This window comes from Embiotoca jacksoni, unplaced genomic scaffold (assembly GCF_022577435.1).
Source record: "Embiotoca jacksoni isolate LCO1_2020_lvr unplaced genomic scaffold, fEmbJac1.0.p SCAF_13, whole genome shotgun sequence".
NCBI classification, from domain to species: Eukaryota; Metazoa; Chordata; class Actinopteri; family Embiotocidae; genus Embiotoca; species Embiotoca jacksoni.
The window spans coordinates 3,533,195-3,548,073 of NW_027185263.1; the positions used below are offsets into that span (position 1 = coordinate 3,533,195).

The following is a 14,879-nucleotide window of genomic DNA, read 5'->3' on the forward strand; positions in this document are numbered from 1 at the left end:
GCTGAGAGCTTTCACATATGTCAATACAACTGGCAATGGACAGCACACACTTCATTACAAAGTGCTGTGTGTGTGTGTGTGTGTGTGTGTGTGTGTGTGTGTGTGTGTGTGTGTGTGTGTGTGTGTGTGTGTGTGTGTGTGTGTGTGTGTGTGCTCTCCACTAAATGAAAACAGCCTCCTCCTTTCCTCTTCACATTGACTGCTTGTCTGTAATGAATCACATGCATGGAGATATTGCTCGCCACGGGTCAGCCTCGTTCTTCTTCCGTCTCTGTCAGGGAAACATTGATCTCACTGACTGAATCTTTTGGAGAAAACAACAGAGTCGAACGAGCAGCACCCCCAAGTGACCAAACACTGTACGCGCAATTTAAATCACTTTAAATGTCAAGGGGGAAGTTGGTCCAGTAAGAAACAACAGGAAATAGTCAGAAATCTAAGATAAAATATGATTGATAAGAATTAAATTAGTAATCTCATAAAGGTCAAGTGGCAATTTAAGAAACTATCAAATTGTCACAGGAAATAATCACTTTGTCAGAGGAGAAGACCACTTGTGCTCACGATGGGGTCATGTTCGAGTTTCAGAATTTGAACTATGCTAGTTGTTAAATGTGAGGAAATTTATATTTTTTTATGCTCCAGAAGGAATATTAGCCCGGCGGTGGTGATGGTGAATTTGCGTCAAAGCCACGTACAGTATACTTTGCGTGTCCTCGCACCAAGCTGCCTTCAAACAGCTGGCTGTAAAAGAGGCTGTTTACCTAATTGATAAAGTTATAGATCATGAGATAATGACACACATGCTTTTTTTTCTTATCAACTGTACAGATATTTTTTTTTAAACATTTTAAAATAATTTTGGCGCAGGTGGGACTAAAAAGCTGATATTCATGTAAATATGACTGCTTTTGGGATAAATTGTATGCCAAATATATTAAAAGTAGTCAAGACAACGTAAAATATCCCACATTTTGACTTCCTGTCATTTTCTTTCCAAACTCTTTACTTTCCTAAACATGATTTGCCATTTATAGCCTTTTAACTATGCTGAGTTGCGTTAACACGACTAGATTTGTTGTTGTTTTTCCGGGCACATCCAGTACTGATGTCACTGCATGAACTTTAAACTTGGCCTCTTAAAAAAAAAAACACCACACCGTTATTGAGGATCTGTGAAGTGTCAGGCGGCCTGACTGCAGGATTTCATTCAGCCATATTGTCTTAATGCTAATTTTAGAGTCGTAAGATTTCGTCCTGTTGAGGGTTGTAAAGCTAAAGATAGTTTGTTTGAAAGTTTTATAGTGAAACTGCAACCTTTACATGCAAATGCTGTCCATTTTAAAAATATGTTTTGTTGCTGACTCTGTCCTCATCAGTACGTTGCTTAGTTTCAACGCTGGTGCAGCTGCCGGCTTCTCCAAACTCGGGACGTGCCGTCCTCCATCTACTGTTGGTGATACTCCAAGTAAGGGTGAGAGCTTCATACAACCCCACATCGAAATGTATCTCTACCACTTTCCCTATAACTATCCCTATGAGGAAACGTTTGCCCCAACATCAAACAATGCATCTAATTCTAGTTTTCAGGCCTGAATACAACTTTTATTAACAGTAAGTTTTAGAAAAGAAGTTTGTGGAGGAATGGAAAAAGATTAGTGGCACGTAAAGAGAAAAACAGTGGGCCTACAGTTGAGCTCTGAGGGACACCACATGACATTTCTGCTTAGAATTAACTGTCATGAGTTGGTGCTGTTGGAGATGTTGGACTGGCAGTTAAAAGTATTAAAGATCAACTGAGAATTTGGAGTTAGAGTCATAAAATCTGATCATAATCAGAGAAAAGTAAGACTAAAACTTGCATTGTAGTGTGATTAAGCAGTATGTAAACCCTTGGGTTTGTGGAAATAGGTTGGAAATGAAATATTCACATTTTTAACTCCCTTAATGGCAAATTTGTACATTGGGCGGTTATGGAGCAACATTAGACTTTCTTTTGAGTGTCTTTATATCCTCTGAGCAAATCTAAGTAGGATTTCAGAGCTTTTTCCACTGTAGAAAATAAAGATATATGAGTGTTTTCACATTATTTAATAGTATTCGTATAGAATATCGAATATATTCACTTTAAAGAATGCATTATCTTGTGCTTTAAACTATTTTTTTTATCTGACAGATGGTAATATTTTATGCAATACAAATCCTGTAAAACATTAAAACATAGTGTTGAATCTGAACGTGTGCTTTGGATCAGTGCTCGAACACATGTCTGGCTCGGGACCTTCATTACATGTCGACCTCTTTGCTTTTGATCTGTACTGTCAAGTGCCAATTAAATCAGAAACATGTTCCCTCACTGCAATTAACGTAGCAGGTGTAGTTTAGTTCTCACTACTAATCAAACAAGCCAGATTATTTATATTAATGCCTTTGCAATGTGTAAACCCTGCTATTTCTTGACTTAACATTGAACAAATAGTTATATATGAAGCGCGGGTTGAAGGTGTCTTTCATAAAGCACATCCACACAATCTCCTGCCTCATCATGCATTTACAGTTCCAGATCAGAAACCGTACACTATGTTTTCTCCACAAGGATGAAAGAAGAGCCCTCGCTGGGCTAGGCCAAGGGTCATAGCAGGAGCAGCTCCCCGTGTCCCTTTTCACTGCAGCTGGCTGAGGATTCTACTGCCTAGAAGTGCACGGGAATGTCCATGGCTTAGTTTTCTGAAGGACATAATGTTTTACGGCACCACGGACGCCATTTCTTCCTCTCCTTGTTTGGCAGCCATGCAGCGTGACAACATGTGTTTACGTTGTCCCTGAGGAGGAAGAGGGAGGAGGAGGAAGCTGAAGAAGAGGTGTTACTCAAACAGACCTGCAGGAGACCCAACAGCAGGGAGCAGGAGAAGACACCACAGCTCCAACAACAAACACAGGTAAGCAGGAAAATCACTTTCACTCAACACAGAATGAAGTCAAAGTAAGAGCAGGAAGCTCTCTGGGTGACTTTGCTGCAACAAAGATTTGACTAGTGTGGAATATTTAATGCGTAAAGAAAGATTTTTATAGTAGAATTGTTAGTGATTGATTTGCTAAATATTCAAAACCTGAAACTGACCTTAAAAAAGAGAATAATAAATAAATAAATCTAAATTTTTAAAGTCCACCACATGATTTCACTCTGCAGTGAGACATTGCAACAACTGCAGGGAGAACCAAAGTAATCAAATCGATCCTCATGTCAAAAACACAGAAAGAAAGAATTGGCATTATAGCAGCAATGAATCCAGATTTTTTTTTTCTTCAACTAATTTTCATCAAATCTTTTTACAAGTTTTTTTTTTAACTTGGACAACACTGTACATTTACCCGTTAGGTCTTTCGAAAGCATCGTCTCGGCGGATCATCTGCATTTTAACACTGTGGTACAGAAGATGCTGAAAATAAAACGGACTCGTGCATTAAAACTGTATATTAGAATAACCTGACAAGCTTTTTGACATTTACACTGTAATTTAGGTGTCAAGAGAAGCTGTGGTCAAACCATTATTGCCGTGAGATTGCTAGTGAATTGCATGATGGAGCAGGTTGCACCTTTCATTTCAAGGTTGATGGATCAGTCACCGGCTCCTCCTGTGCCCGTGCCGAAGTTCCCTTGGGCAAGACACTGAACCCTAACTTGCTCCCGATGCCAGACAAGCTTCTTTCACAGCAACTCTGTCACAACTAGTGTGTGTGAGAATCAGTCAATGCAAGGCAAATGTTTTTAAGCACCGTTATAAGCACAGTCCACCTTCTAGCCACAAACATATAACAAGTTGATTTCACAGAGAAGTTAACAGGCACCTGCCAGCCAATCAGTATTTTTCGTGGCCATTGTTTTTGTCTGAGCCACAATTATTGAACATAAGTTGATTTGAATTTCATGAATATTCATGACATTTATGATTTATACTCGTTGTACAGTTAATCACAAATGTTGGTTAAGAAAAGTTGATCTACTTTGGATGTTGATAATAGACGCTGCCTTTCATATTGTGTCCGACAGTGAGGCACATTAGTCTCAGGAGCACGTAGATTTTCTACTGTGTGACAAAATGTAAATTTAAAACTTTTTTCCGTGGGTATCTTTCTTTGAAAATGGATTACATCTCCTGTGATTCGCATCAGACTGAAGTTACTGTGCCGACAGCTCATTTTTGATGCCACAACAGTTTTAAAACATGTAATTGATACTTTACACTGGACCATAATAATTAACATTTTATTTACAGTGTGAAAAGATTGTGTTTGGTTGTGTTTCAGCATCCATGGTTACCCTTGCCTCTTGAATGGACTCAGCAGCCGTGTTGGTAGCAGGCATCGTGCTTATTGTTGGAGCCGTGTGTGCTGGTCAGCTGTCAGAGCTCAGACTGTTGTTAGATTACATCTCAGTGTATTTTCAAGCATATCAGATGAACTGTTAAACCCACAAATGATAATCCCCTTCAATTATAGCTATTAGTCACCTCACTCAACCATCCGGCACGAATTGGATCCTGTTGCGTGTAAAGTGGTAGAAGAATAGAGTATCTTTTTTCAGGTGCCTCAAGAGCCTAAAGGGATTTCAGTCAGTCGGTCCTGCCTTCAGTCCACGCTGGCCCATGCAGACAAGACTCCCTACTACAACTGATAGTCTTAGTTATTTCTTCAAACAGTTTTTAATAATGTAAGAAGGAATATGACGCAAATAGTGATATATTACCACCGACAGATGAGACTGTGCATCAATAAAACCTGCAGCAGAACATCTCAATGCCATTAATACAGAAAAAGGTACAAAGATCCAAAAGGAAGACACATGAAAAGTCTATCATGCACCCCCAAAGATCATTTGTTTCAGCTGAAGCCCAAAAAGCAATTTTTTGTTCATGTTCAAAGAACAAAGAACTATCGTCGCTGTGCAATTCTGACTTTTTCCCAATCAGGAGTGCAGGAGCGGGTAAATGTCGTAAAGCAGCAGTCTGCAGAGAGCAGAAACACAATTATTCCAAAAGCTTAATCAAGAAGTTTGTCTTTTAGCTTGTTATTTTAACCCAAAGCTTCACCTCCGAGGTCTCCTGTCAGAGAGGACGTTTATTTTATAATGTTTGTGATTGTTTTCTAAGGTACAGTAACTAACAAATGATGATATCAGATCATAAAACCCTTTTATGTGTAGTTCTTTATGACAAATAGAAACATTAAATTCAGATTTTTAATTTCGAGACACACCTGGTCACCAAGCAAAAGAAAAATCTTTCGTTTTGCAGGTAAAATAAGGAATTTTGAATCAATCCTTTTTTTTAAATTAAATGTTAAGGAGAGAAGAATCATTCCCTGCGGGATACCATAGAGAGGATTCACTGAGAAAGATGGGAAAAGAGCCAAGAAGGAATTGAGGAAGGAAGGAAAGAGAGAAAATAAAAGGAAATAATAATTTCAGATAAAATCATTAGAGGTGCAGACAAGATTCGAAAGCACTCTTGTAAATGATTATATCAGTTCTCAGTAGCAGCAGTTGGAGTACAGGCCAGTTTCTCCCGCCCTGTTAGTGCCTTGTTCAGCCCATCAAACTGTAAGCAGTGACACCCGTTACACTGCTGGCAGTGATTGTTGGACGAGCTTAAATGAATGACATGTTGTCAGCAGAAGTGAGTCGTCCTCGCCGCTGATTTACAGTCAATCGGAGACAGCTGAGCCGGGCGGCATGAAGGGACGGATCCATTTCTGCAGGGAGGAGGAAGAGGAGGAGGAGGAAGAGGAAGAGCAAGAGCAGAGCCCTGCTCGGGGATGACTAACACTCCTTAACATTTGTGGAAGAGGGACGGAGAGAAGTTGTCATTGCGTGAAGATTTTAAAGGTCCAATGAATGCGATGAATCTGCATGCCATCACATTTGGCACCACAGAGTGTAAGCTTGCGGACATGCTGCCATCAGGCTTTCAATCACCCGTGGAAAGTCTGACTTATTTCAGGACAAGGTTGATAAGGCTTTTGGCTTTGTGGTCAGGGTCCCCCTCCCCTCTGGAACTCCCTGCAAGATCCGGTACATCTTTTAAATCACTTTTTAAAACTTAAATCTTAAAAAAAAAAAACATGTATTCTTTAATTCTAAGCACACTTTTTACTTGTTTCTACCTATTTTAGTGTTAATTATTTTATTTCATATTTCTGCCTGGTTTTATATGTAAGGTTTTATTCCTGGAAAATACCGTGTAAAGCACTTTTTAACTTTGTTTTTCAAAATTGCTGTATAAATAAAGCTTATTAATATTATTTGATAATAAAATCATCATCAAATTAGCTCAATAAATCCAAGAAATATACACTTTCTTACTGTAAATGCAACAATAAATGTAAGAATTGATGTTTTTTTTGGATCTAAACCCACTCTACTAATGTTTTGATTTGTTTCTTGGCCATATCTGATGACTGCTCCACAAACCAAATTTCCACACAGGACACATTATGGTTTCATGTTTTCTTCTCGCCGCCCTGCTGCACGGGGGGGTTGCAACTAAATATTTTTCTAAAAGACCAGGCAAAACCCTGGAAAGCAGTAGGTTCGTGCAGGCACTGGAACACTATGTATAGCTTTGAAAACAGAGAAGAGGGCTTAGCCGGCTGCTGTGGAGACAGGGGAAGGTAGATCACAAGTTGCGGAGGAATGAGGGTTTGAATACCAGGCGAAGCAGAATAGCTGTGAAGTTCCTGCATCTCTCTCTCTCTCTCTGCAGACAAACGTGACTTCTCAGTGGAGTCGGTTTTTGATCCAAATTCAACATTTCTGCCTTCAGGAGGGACCAGAAAATTTACAGAGGAAGATACTGAAGAGTATTTGCTCTCAGGAGCCAAGTTCTTCATGCAGGTGTAGCTAAAGATCTCGTAAGTTTAAACGCTCCCAAGAAAATATCTTTCAATGCACTTTATTTGTACCAGGGCAGGACAGCATGTGAGTTGTATGCTTAATTATATTCATATATTTATCTATGTCTGTCGAGACTCATATAATATATGTAGTGAAGACTTTGAAGGAATCCTTGTATGCATTCACACGTTTGGCCAATAACATTGATTGATTGTGACAGAAGTCAACGCTGTTGCCGTGACCGCCGCCGATGCTTCAAATCTCGATGTTCTGCTGCTGCAGAAGATAAATACAATACAGTGAAAAAAAAAAAAAATTACCCCAAAAAAAGTGCTTCTGCAGAACATTTTGATTTTACAGTGAAGTTGACCTTTGGTACCTTTTGGATTTTAATTGTCATTACCTCAATATTTCATCCTATTATGTCATTATTAGCCTGTAAATTCCTGCACAAAAGTGTATTGTGAGGGCACAGGAATCTTCACCTTTGACCTTTTGACCAACACGCATCCAACAACGTCATTACGTCTGTCCACATGTACGCACCAAGTTAATTTATTTTGGAAATTCTGACAAGGCAGAGCCGGTCCTGGTCAGTCTCAGACGTCCTGAAGTTACAGCTGCAGAGGATAAACCAGCTTCACCTTTTTTTGGCCAACAAGTTCCCAGACAATCATCTCACATTACTGAGCCTCATTTGAATCTCTGTTTCTCCTTCTTACTGTACCTGTTTAGTTATCAGAGGCTGGAGAGGAGGGAGAAAAGTGAGGTCGCAGAGCCCAGAGAGGACAAAAGTGCTGTGGGCAGGAACGGCAACGGCTGTGATTCCTGGAGAGGTAACGTCACTTCCACTGAAGATTTTGATGGTTTAACTTTGCCTGAGCCAGCATGAAGGAGTGACTTCTGTCTCCTGTTAGACGGTGATGACCCCAAAACCGACCGCCACACTGACACCAAGACTGGAAGCTTCAATCAACGCAGACGCAACACCACCCCGGAGATTTACAACTCGGTAGAATCGTCTTCTTCATGTTTATCCACGTCGTTTTATCTGATTGTGTCTGGCTATCAGAGGTTTTTCAGGGATGTCTTTATCTATTTTTTTTTTATATATATATCATGTTGTATTTTTTTTCTTTCTGAAATAACAGCTCTGCCTTGTTACTTCTTTATATCTATTAAGTATGATGCAATACGGCGTCAGCAGTGTCCAATGTAACACGATTAGCCCGACTAATCCACCGCCGGTTCTGTCAATAAAATAGGATCTCTATATAAAATGTATTTTTTGCCCCTGAGGTCAGTTTGAACTTTTGTCACAGTTTGGATGGAAACATTTAAGGCCATTAAATTGTTGTTCGTAATAGGGGATTAAAAATAAAACGAATAACCGTTCCAAATTTAGAGAACATTTACACTTGTATGGTTTTCTCTTAATACATAAAAGGACAGAACTGATCTCTTCCAGGTGGTTTCTAATCTTCTGTGTGAGTTTAAACCGTTCTGTGATTGTAATTAAATTCCCTATTTTTTTATTTTTTTTCCCTCTGGCACTGTGCTGTCCATTATGTCTCCACGTCTCATAACACGACCGCCCACCTTTTGTCACCTCATCTTCCACTCGTCTCATTTTTCCAACGCGCCACTCAAACCCGATGACACTCTGCTTCAGCTCGACTCGGCTTTTCCTGGTGACAACGCTGTCAGTGCGGCCGATGATGGAGTGAAGAGGAGTCAGAAGGCACAGAGCTGCGAGGACGACGAAGAGGGACACCTGGCTTATCACGTCGGCCTCATGATGAAAGAGAGATGTACTCACCGACAGCCTTTATCTTCAGTGTCTTTTGTGTCCTTGTCCTTGCTTTGATGTGTTGAGTTTCCGGAAAGGGCAGCGTGAAGGTAACTCTTCACCCACACGAACCAGCAACTCCACAAACAGTTCTCTGTTACTGTGATCACCTCTGAAACCGCGGCTGGAGGTGAAGTTTTGGAGTCACGTCCATCAGCACAATATGTCCAAAACAGATTAATTCATTTGGAAATAACTTGGTAATCGATCAGTTCGTGTGAAGTTTCTAGTGGTGTGAACAGAGAGTGAGTCTGAAGGCGTCCTGTGTCATTAGAGTTTATATGTTTTCAGTTGTACAGTACACAAAGTAATCTACATACTGTAGTCCGCCTGCAGGACTAAATAGACAAAGTTTATCCTTCATTTATCATTCGTGGAAATGAGAAGAAAATCAGTATTTAAGATTAAAAACATATTCCTCCACCACTAACTTCATTTTTAGGTTTGGTGACGGATAAACTTCAGCAAAGTGAGTAAATTAAGTTAAAGCACAGAAGTTTTGTCTTGATTTTGGGCACAGCAGTTTGTTAAAATAATTCTAACTCAAGGTTGGTCCGACTTTTTCAAGACTTTTCGTTTGCAAAATGTAAACGGGTCGCGTTTTGATAACCGATAAAGCCTCGTCCTGGTGCTGGGACCTCCAGCTTAATTTCTGATTAATGGAAAAAAAAAAAAAAAGTAAAGAAAATGTTTTAAATAACACAGTTAGGGGGGTGAAATGTGCTTCTCTGTTTTTGCACTAACAATCCTTTTTAGCACACTGCTGAGCCAAATAACTGTCTGTCGTGTCCTTCGCAGATGAGGTGGTCTCCACTCTGGGAGAAGGAGCCTTCGGAAAAGTGGTGGAGTGTATCGACAGAGACAAGTGAGCATGCAGGATGACCAATCATTGTGATGGTCAAGATCAAATTCTCAGAGTCAAATATGTACGATCGTAGAAGTTTGTTTTGTGTTCAGTGCAGGAGAAGTCATATTAGCGGCGTTGCTGCAGCTACTCTTTTGTCTTTTTCTGCACCTGTTCGCCTACCAGAGACGAGCACGTAGCCGTGAAGATTGTGAGGAACATCGAGTGTTTCCGTGAAGTAGCCAAGTCTGAGATCGCAGTGCTGGAGGAGATCAACAGCCTGGACGAAGACAATACGTTGTGAGTGAAGCCGCAGCAGATCCTCGAGAGTAAATTTGTTGTCGGGTTCTTTGCTTTTGACTTGATACAAAATGTCATTACAGAATTGACTTCGCATTCAATTCTTCAGCCTTTTCAGTTATTGAAACGCCTCCCCTCGTGTTTACGGATCACTTCCTCTCTCCCCTGACAGCGCCTGCGTGAGGATGCTGGACTGGTTCGAGCACGACGGTCACATCTGCATCGTGTTCGAGCTGCTCGGCCTCAGCACCTTCGACGTCCTGCCGTTCAGCGTGGAGCAGATCCGGCACATGGCCTTCCAGATCTTCAGAGCCGTCTGCTGTGAGTGTGATCGGTGACCTCTGACCCGTACCTGAATCAGCAAAAAATGAGATATGAAATGTAGAGACGTACAACAATTTGACGGAAGACCGGTAACTTCACGCCGCTCCAACTTTAACCAACGCAACAATTCCAACGTGTGTTTTTGTGTGTTTTGCAGTCCTGCATCGTAACAAGCTGACCCACACGGACCTGAAGCCCGAGAACATCCTGTTTGTCCGCTCAGACTACGACCGGCAGTCCAACGTTAAAACAGTAAGAAAAAAAATACCAAGTGGAACATGTCATGCTGTCATTTCAAGGTTTGCCAAGCTGTGAAGGATGTTTTAACTGTGTGTGTGTGTGTGTGTGTGTGTGTGTGTGTGTGTGTGTGTGTGTGTGTGTGTTTGTCAGACGTGTCGGGGAAGGAAGCTGCAGAGTCTAGATGTGAAGGTGGTGGATTTTGGTAATGCCACGTTTGACCACGGACACCACGAATCCTTGGTGTCGACACGCCACTACCGAGCTCCGGAGGTTATACTGGGTACACACAAAACACACACACAAACACACACACACACACACACACACACACACACACACACACACACACACACACACACACACACACACACACAGAGTTATTCAACTGGAGCATTTCAGCTGCAAGTTAAATAATCTATTTTTCTTTTTTAAATGTGTGTGTTTGTGCTCAGATTTGGGCTGGAACCAGTCATGTGACGTTTGGAGTCTGGGCTGCATTCTCATGGAGTTTTACCTTGGACGTACACTCTTCCCGGTACACACACACACACACACACACACACACACACACACACACACACACACACACACACACACACACACACACACACACACACACACAGAAACAGCAGTGAGTTCTTCTATCCCGCCTGTATTTTTTTTCAGACCCATGACAGTAAAGAACATCTGGCCATGATGGAGAAGGTTCTGGGACCGATTCCCCCGCACCTGCTGAAACAGACCAGGTAGCCTCAAACACACATAGACATGCTTATGTGCAAGAACCTTTGCTGCATGATATGAATTAATGATGATGTGATGACGTGCTTGTTCTGGTCAGAGTTAAGGTGGCAAAAAGCGGGAGCAGAAAAGCCCAGTCATCCCTTTCTCTAGAAACGTCCTCCTTGGATCTTCACATTCAGCCGAGCCCATTAGGAGGCGATCGGTTGTATCTAAACCACCTGAACTCGCTCTCCTGCTCCTGCTTACGCCCGCGACGTGCACCAAATTACAACAAAAATCTGCAAAACAAAATGCACTTTCCCATCCAAAGCTGTTAATATTAGGAGTGAGGAGTCTTTAGTTTTTAAAAGGTGCTACACTCTAATAAAAAATGTCAGGATTGTGCACCTGCAGGGAAACAACAACAACAACACATAACAGCAGGGCCGAGTGTTGTGCCCATCGGTCTCCGCGGTAACAGCTGCTTTCCTACTTGTGACTGAAAGCCCTTAATGTGCTCCCACAGCTGTCACATTAACAGCTGTGGGGTGTGAGGTGCCGAGGCAGTACAACTAACTAACAAGCCGTGTGTGTGTGTGTGTGTGCGTGTGTGTGTGTGTGTGTGTGTGTGTGTGTGTGTGTGTGTGTGTGTGTGTGTGTGTGTGTGTTTGTACTGTGTGTAGTAAGCAGCACTACGTGCACATCGGGCGTCTGAACTGGGACGAGCAGAGCCCCTCCGCCGACTACATCAGGAAACACTGTCAACCTCTCAAGGTATCCCGCGTTCACGCTGGCCAATCAGCTGCAGCGGTGAGACGGAAGTGTCGGCCGGAGGAAGTCACCGTGACGTGTGTGTGTTTCTCAGCAGTACATGCAGAGACGGGATGAGGAGGAGAAGCAGCTGTTCGACCTGCTCGGCTGTATGCTGGAGTACGACGTCTGCAGACGGATCACCCTGGAGGAGGCGCTGTGGCACCCGTTCTTCAGCCTGATGAGGATGCAGAAGCAACAGCAGCACAGCTAGCACACACACACACACACACACACACACACACATACACACATACACACACACACACACTGACTCAACATCTACCTCAGGTTGTAATATAAGCGTTGCTATCACTAACCTGTTTTGGATTTTCGTGGATCGTCAGGGAGTTTCAGAGAGCATTCCTGTTTATTTATTCCTGTGATTTCCGTCAATTCACCATTTCATGTCAGCACTTCAATAAATATTTTGCATTTAGTTGTGTCGTAGTTCTGTTGTGCTGTTCACAATTAATTACTCCAGCTGTTTACATCTGGTCATGCATCACCACAGGTGGGATGTGAAGCCAAACGTGTACTCAAGTGAAAACATGTTCTTATTTGAGTGTCTAGAAAACTGTATAATGAATCAATCCACCATTTTTCTGGATTATAATAACATTGCACTTAGCTGCCTCAGTATTTTTAGGTTAGCATGTGTTTTTAAATCAGTTTGTATTTCTTTCACAGATGGCCCTGAAAGTCTTTCATCATCCTATTTTAACCTGCAGTTAAAATTCAAAGTTTGACCTATCTCAGTGAAGCTACTCGGGCCAGTGTGATAATTAGGGCCCGAGCACCGATGGTGTGAAAGCCCTATTGTTATTCAAGCGATTATTATTATCATTCTCCATAAACAACTGCATTTTTTATCCCCGCTTAGGTATTACACATGGTTCACGGAGGACGAGTCCCTCTAAGGGTAAGCCACGGGTTTGTACATGCGGTCATACTAATACCAAACCAAAGGTCAACAACAACACAAAACTAAAATAAAAGTCCCCCAAAAGAGACTTTTTTTCATATTTTGGACAACATGCTTTAGTATGACAGAATTGTGCAGTGGTTAGAGCAGTTGCCTCACAGTGAGAGGCAACTTGAGGCATGCACGTCAGTTCAGAAAAATACTCCAAAAAGTGATAAAAAAAAAAAAAAAAAACATTTTTTAAAAAGTCGTCCAAAATATTCAAAGAAAAGTGACCCAAAATGAATTTTTGTAAATAGTATAGAGTATATAGTTTTGCCAGGGCGATGCGGCTAAGTTTGATGTTTCATTGTGACACAGGAAGTTGATGTTTAAGGTCAAACGATGCTCCAAACCTCACGAAACTTTGCACATTAGTCAGGCACCAACTTTCATGAGTTTTTGAAGATCTTAAAGCCGCCAAAACATGTACAGTGAATACATGGATTTGTATTAAAAGCATGAAAGGGAATTAAAAATGTCTAAATTCACCACAGTGGCAAGTGTTTGGGTGTTCGTTTTGGGTGTATCTATATTTGTCAACAGGATTATGGGAAAAAATCCTGGGGAAAATTAAAAAAAAAAAAAAAGACAAAAGGTTGTAAAAAACAAATTTACATTTAATGTATGTTGTGCCAACCTGAGTTAGCCCCACAGGTCTTTTAATTTGTATGCACAGGTAAAATAAATTAGCTGTATTTCCAGCTGAGCTAAGTCGTCTTTGTGCAGTCTATCGATCTAAAGTAGATGTCAGCTATCTAACCCCACCTGGAGATCCCTGACATCATTTAGCTTGTTGATCCAGACTGCCGTCACGTAAAGTGGACGATAATCATCAAGATTCAGGCAGCCGAGGAAGTTTCCATGACTGAATAGTTATCCAGGTATAAAATATTACGTGCAGGATGGCGGCTGATCAGATAACCGAGCAGCTCATCTGCTATCTAAGAGCCATCAGTTTCAATTACATGGATGTAATAAAGCAGAATAAAACAAAGTGGGTCCAAGGGAAAAAAAAACGTGTGTATCTGTCTCACTGCGTGTTGTTTGTGATCTGTTCTGCTTCAGTTCACTCAGCACAGAAGAGAAACCATAAATTGAAAGCAGTTTTTATTTCATAACATGCTTCACATCCCACTTTCTTGTAGCTTTTTTAACAATGTCCCCTCATCAGTCTCTGTGGGAGATCAGATTTGCACTAAGTGTGCATAAAGGGCTCAAACAGCCAGTGATTCCACGGTGGGACAGGCCTGAACCCCTGTGGGTCCATATCAAGAACGCATGTCAAAGTCTGTGAAACCAGACTACTGAACTTCCTGCCCCCTGCTGCCACTGACCTCTGACCCTTCTGGTCTCACGGGGAACTACAGAACAAATTTCTAAATTATAGAGATGTCACCTTCCCTCCTGCTGTTAGTTAGAGCAGAGAACAGCGTGATGTTTTAGCAGGCAAACTGATTGACAAGCACGGACAAGGTGCTCTGCTTATGAGATAATTTGTATAATGTCACTAGTGTATTTTGAAAGGAAAATTCGGCCATCTTAGAATTCACAGAAGTCCTTTCATATTTCGTTTTCCCTTGCAAATAACTTTAGCTAACCCTAATTTCCCTGGTAAGTACATGGTTAACTAATGGAAATAAGCAGTGCTAGTGGGCAAAAATACACCATTAAACCTGAATCTCTTTGATCTTAACATGATAATTGTTATTTTTACCAACATATTTTACAGATACATTGGTTCTGAACATGTATTGATGTATAGTCAAAAAATTAGAGGAAAAGAGAGGACGCAAAGGTTTTGACTTTATTGTTTGCGTGGCCTGGATCGAGCTCCGACCTAAAGGGACTGAGATCAGACTGAAGCCTATGAAGCACTGTCGGGCCACATGGGCAATACGTCCCGCCCACTGAAAGCCGTAACCTGACTGCA

The 14,879-nt window shown here is 41.4% G+C and overlaps 1 protein-coding gene across 1 annotated transcript; it reads left to right on the top strand.

Moving 5' to 3' along the window:
• Positions 1–8,589: 8,589 nt before the first annotated feature.
• LOC138195896 (dual specificity protein kinase CLK4-like) lies at positions 8,590–12,391 on the top strand. The gene is made up of 10 exons (XM_069145540.1): positions 8,590–8,703; positions 9,540–9,606; positions 9,772–9,885; positions 10,058–10,206; positions 10,367–10,461; positions 10,600–10,729; positions 10,902–10,984; positions 11,116–11,195; positions 11,856–11,946; positions 12,038–12,391. Exons 1-10 carry the CDS (start codon positions 8,688–8,690, stop codon positions 12,194–12,196), a joined length of 984 nt encoding a protein of 327 aa, XP_069001641.1. The 5' UTR covers positions 8,590–8,687; the 3' UTR covers positions 12,197–12,391.
• The last annotated feature ends 2,488 nt before the right edge of the window (positions 12,392–14,879 follow it).

Excerpts from the sequence above, each read along its gene's own strand:
- LOC138195896 (XM_069145540.1), top strand. Across the intron at positions 10,207-10,366 it reads GATCTTCAGAGCCGTCTGCT|TCCTGCATCGTAACAAGCTG; the intron begins GTGAGTGTGATC and ends TGTGTTTTGCAG. Across the intron at positions 11,196-11,855 it reads CACCTGCTGAAACAGACCAG|TAAGCAGCACTACGTGCACA; the intron begins GTAGCCTCAAAC and ends TACTGTGTGTAG.